Source organism: Calidris pugnax, unplaced genomic scaffold (genome assembly GCF_001431845.1).
Source record: "Calidris pugnax isolate Ruff unplaced genomic scaffold, ASM143184v1 scaffold685, whole genome shotgun sequence".
NCBI lineage: Eukaryota > Metazoa > Chordata > Aves > Charadriiformes > Scolopacidae > Calidris > Calidris pugnax.
The window spans coordinates 11,754-15,193 of NW_015091405.1; the positions used below are offsets into that span (position 1 = coordinate 11,754).

A 3,440-nucleotide genomic window follows, 5' to 3' on the forward strand; every position below is an offset into this window, starting at 1 on the left:
ATGGGGGGACACACGACAGGGATGGGGACACCCTGACAGAGCCCTGGGCAGGGGGGCAGAAGATGGGGGAGGTGGGGGGACGACACAATGGGGATGCCCCACCAGACCCCTTGGCAGGGGGGCAGAAGATGGGGGGGACACCCCATGGGGACATCACACGGGACCCCTCAGCAGTGGGGCAGAAGATGGGGGGGACACATGATGGGGATGGGGGGACCCCACCGGAGTGTGGTGGACACATGATGGGGACACCCCAATGGACCTCTCAGTGGTGGGGCAGAAGATGGTGGGGACATGCAATGGGGATGAGGGACGCCCTGCTGGACCCCTGGGCAGTGGGGCAGAAGATGTGGGGGACATGGAAGAGGGATGGGGACACCTCAATGGACCCCTCAGTGGTGGGGCAGAAGATGGTGGGGACACGCAACGGGGATGGTGATGGGGTGTCCACAGACACCCTGCTGGACCCCTGGGCAGTGGGGCAGAAGATGGGGCTGCCCCACACGTCCCCCCCATCCCGGCGGTACCTGAGCACCAGCTGGAGCATCACGTCCTCGCAGTTGAGGCTGAGCAGGGTCCGGAAGAGGCTGAGGGACACCATGCAGAGCTGGGGGGACACGGGGGGTGAGGGACACGCAGTGGGGCAGCCCCTCAGTGGGGCAGAAAAGCGTCAGTGGGGCAGAAGGGCAGCCCCATGGATGGGGCAGCCCCATAGACGGGCAGGGTAGTGCCATGGACAGGCAGTCCCATGGGGCAGCCCCTCAGTGGGGCAGGAAAGCATCAGTGGGGCAGAAGGGCAGCCCCACAGGGCAGCCCCATGGACAGGCAGACCCATGGGGCAGCCCCACAGAGGGGCAGGAGGGCAGTAGTGGGGCAGAAGGGCAGCCCCATGGACGGGCAGCCCAGTGGGGCAGCCCCTCAGTGGGGCAGAAAAGCGTCAGTGGGGCAGAAGGGCAGCCCCATGGATGGGGCAGCCCCATAGACGGGCAGGGTAGTGCCATGGACAGGCAGTCCCATGGGGCAGCCCCTCAGTGGGGCAGGAAAGCATCAGTGGGGCAGAAGGGCAGCCCCATGGATGGGCAGCCCCACAGGGTAGTGCTACGGCTGGGTAGTCCCATGGGGCAGCCCCTCAGTGGGGCACGGGGGCAGCCCCACAGACAAACAGTCCCATGGGGCAGCCCTTCAGTGGGGCAGGAAAGCATCAGTGGGGCAGAAGGGCAGCCCCATGGACGGGCAGCCCCACGGGGTAGTGCCATGGCCACATAGTCCCATGGGGCAGCCCCTCAGTGGGGCAGGAAAGCATCAGTGGGGCAGAAGGGCAGCCCCATGGACAGGCAACCCCATGGGGCAGCCCCTCAGTGGGGCAGGGGGGCAGCCCCACAGACAGACAGTCCCATGGGGCAGCCCTTCAGTGGGGCAGGAAAGCATCGGTGGGGCAGAAGGGCAGCCCCATAGATGAGCAGCCCCACAGGGTAGTGCCACGGCTGGGTAGTCCCATGGGGCCGGCCCTTAGTGGGGCAGGAGGGCAGCCCCACAGACAGACAGTCCCATGGGGCAGCCCTTCAGTGGGGCAGGAAAGCATCGGTGGGGCAGAAGGGCAGCCCCATAGATGAGCAGCCCCACAGGGTAGTGCCACGGCTGGGTAGTCCCATGGGGCAGCCCCTCAGTGGGGCAGGGGGGCAGTAGTGGGGCAGAAGGGCAGCCCCATAGATGAGCAGCCCCACAGGGTAGTGCCACGGCTGGGTAGTCCCATGGGGCAGCCCCTCAGTGGGGCAGGAGGGCAGCCCCACAGACAGACAGTCCCATGGGGCAGCCCTTCAGTGGGGCAGGAAAGCATCAGTGGGGCAGAAGGGCAGCCCCATGGATGGGGCAGCCCCACAGATGGGCAGGGTAGTGCCATGGACAGGCAGTCCCATGGGGCAGCCCCTCAGTGGGGCAGGAAAGCATCAGTGGGGCAGAAGGGCAGCCCCATGGACGGGCAGCCCCACAGGGTAGTGCCATGGACAGGCAATCCCATGGGGCAGCCCCTCAGTGGGGCAGGGGGGCAGCCCCATGGATGGGGTAACCCCACAGATGGGCAGAGTAGTGCCATGGACAGGCAGTCCCATGGGGCAGCCCCTCAGTGGGGCAGGAAAGCATCAGTGGGGCAGAAGGGCAACCCCACAGACAGGCAACCCCATGGGGCAGCCCCATGGATGGGCAGCCCCACAGGGTAGTGCTACGGCCGGGTAGTCCCATGGGGCAGCCCCTCAGTGGGGCAGGGGGGCAGACCCACCGACAGACAGCCCCATGGGGCAGCCCCACTGAGGGGCAGCAGTGGGGCAGAAGGGCAGTGCCACGGCCAGGGAGGATCTTGGGGGTCCACAGGGATGTCTGTGGGTGTTCATGGGTTGGTGTGGGTGCCTACGGGGTGTCTGTGGGTTGGTGTGGGGGTCAGTGTGGGTGTTGGTGGGTCGCTGTGGGTCAGTGTGGGTCGCTGTGGGTCTCACCCACAAGTTGCTGTTGATGTTGATGAGTGTCAAGGATGGTGGTGCTGTCGCGGGTGTTGGTGGGTCAGTGTGGGTGTCCATGGGTGGGTGTGTGGTTCTGTGGGGTGTCTGTGGGTCGCTGTGGGGTGTCTGTGGGTCGCTGTGGGGTGTCTGTGGGTCGCTGTGGGGTGTCTGTGGGTCGCTGTGGGGTGTCTGTGGGTCGCTGTGGGGTGTCTGTGGGTCGCTGTGGGGTGTCTGTGGGTCGCTGTGGGGTGTCTGTGGGTCGCTGTGGGGTGTCTGTGGGTCGCTGTGGGGTGTCTGTGGGTCGCTGTGGGGTGTCTGTGGGTCGCTGTGGGGTGTCTGTGGGTCGCTGTGGGGTGTCTGTGGGTCGCTGTGGGGTGTCTGTGGGTCGCTGTGGGGTGTCTGTGGGTCGCTGTGGGGTGTCTGTGGGTCGCTGTGGGGTGTCTGTGGGTCGCTGTGGGGTGTCTGTGGGTCGCTGTGGGGTGTCTGTGGGTCGCTGTGGGGTGTCTGTGGGTCGCTGTGGGGTGTCTGTGGGTCGCTGTGGGGTGTCTGTGGGTCGCTGTGGGGTGTCTGTGGGTCGCTGTGGGTCAGTGTGGGTGTCCATGGGTGGGTGGGTGTTTCTGTGGGGTGTCCATGGATGTCTGTGGGTCACTGTGGGGTGTCTATGGGTCGCTGTGGGGTTCTGTGGGGTGTCTGTGGGGCTCACCCGTGAGTTGCTGTTGATGCGCCCCACCAGGGTGTCCAGGATGGTGGTGCTGTCGTGGGTGTCTGTGGGTTGGAGTGGGTGTCTGTGGGGTGTCTGTGGGTCGCTGTGGGGTGTCTGTGGGTGGCTGTGGGTCTCACCCATGACTTGCTGTTCATGTGCCCCACCAAGGTGTTGATGGTGGTGCTGTCGTGGGTGTCTGTGGATCATGTGGGTGTCCATGGGGGGGCGTATGTTTCTGTGGGGTG

At 65.9% G+C, this 3,440-nt stretch overlaps 1 protein-coding gene across 1 annotated transcript in view; it reads right to left on the minus strand.

Annotated features, from left to right (window-relative positions):
• Positions 1-527: 527 nt before the first annotated feature.
• Positions 528-3,440, minus strand: part of LOC106899533 (FTS and Hook-interacting protein-like) — a gene marked incomplete at both ends in the record, with an annotated part of 10,754 nt that continues 7,841 nt past the window's right edge. Inside the window, one exon of the mRNA XM_014961408.1 lies at positions 528-607. Coding sequence (XP_014816894.1) covers positions 528-607 — 80 coding nt within the window. The remainder of the gene's footprint in view (positions 608-3,440) is intronic.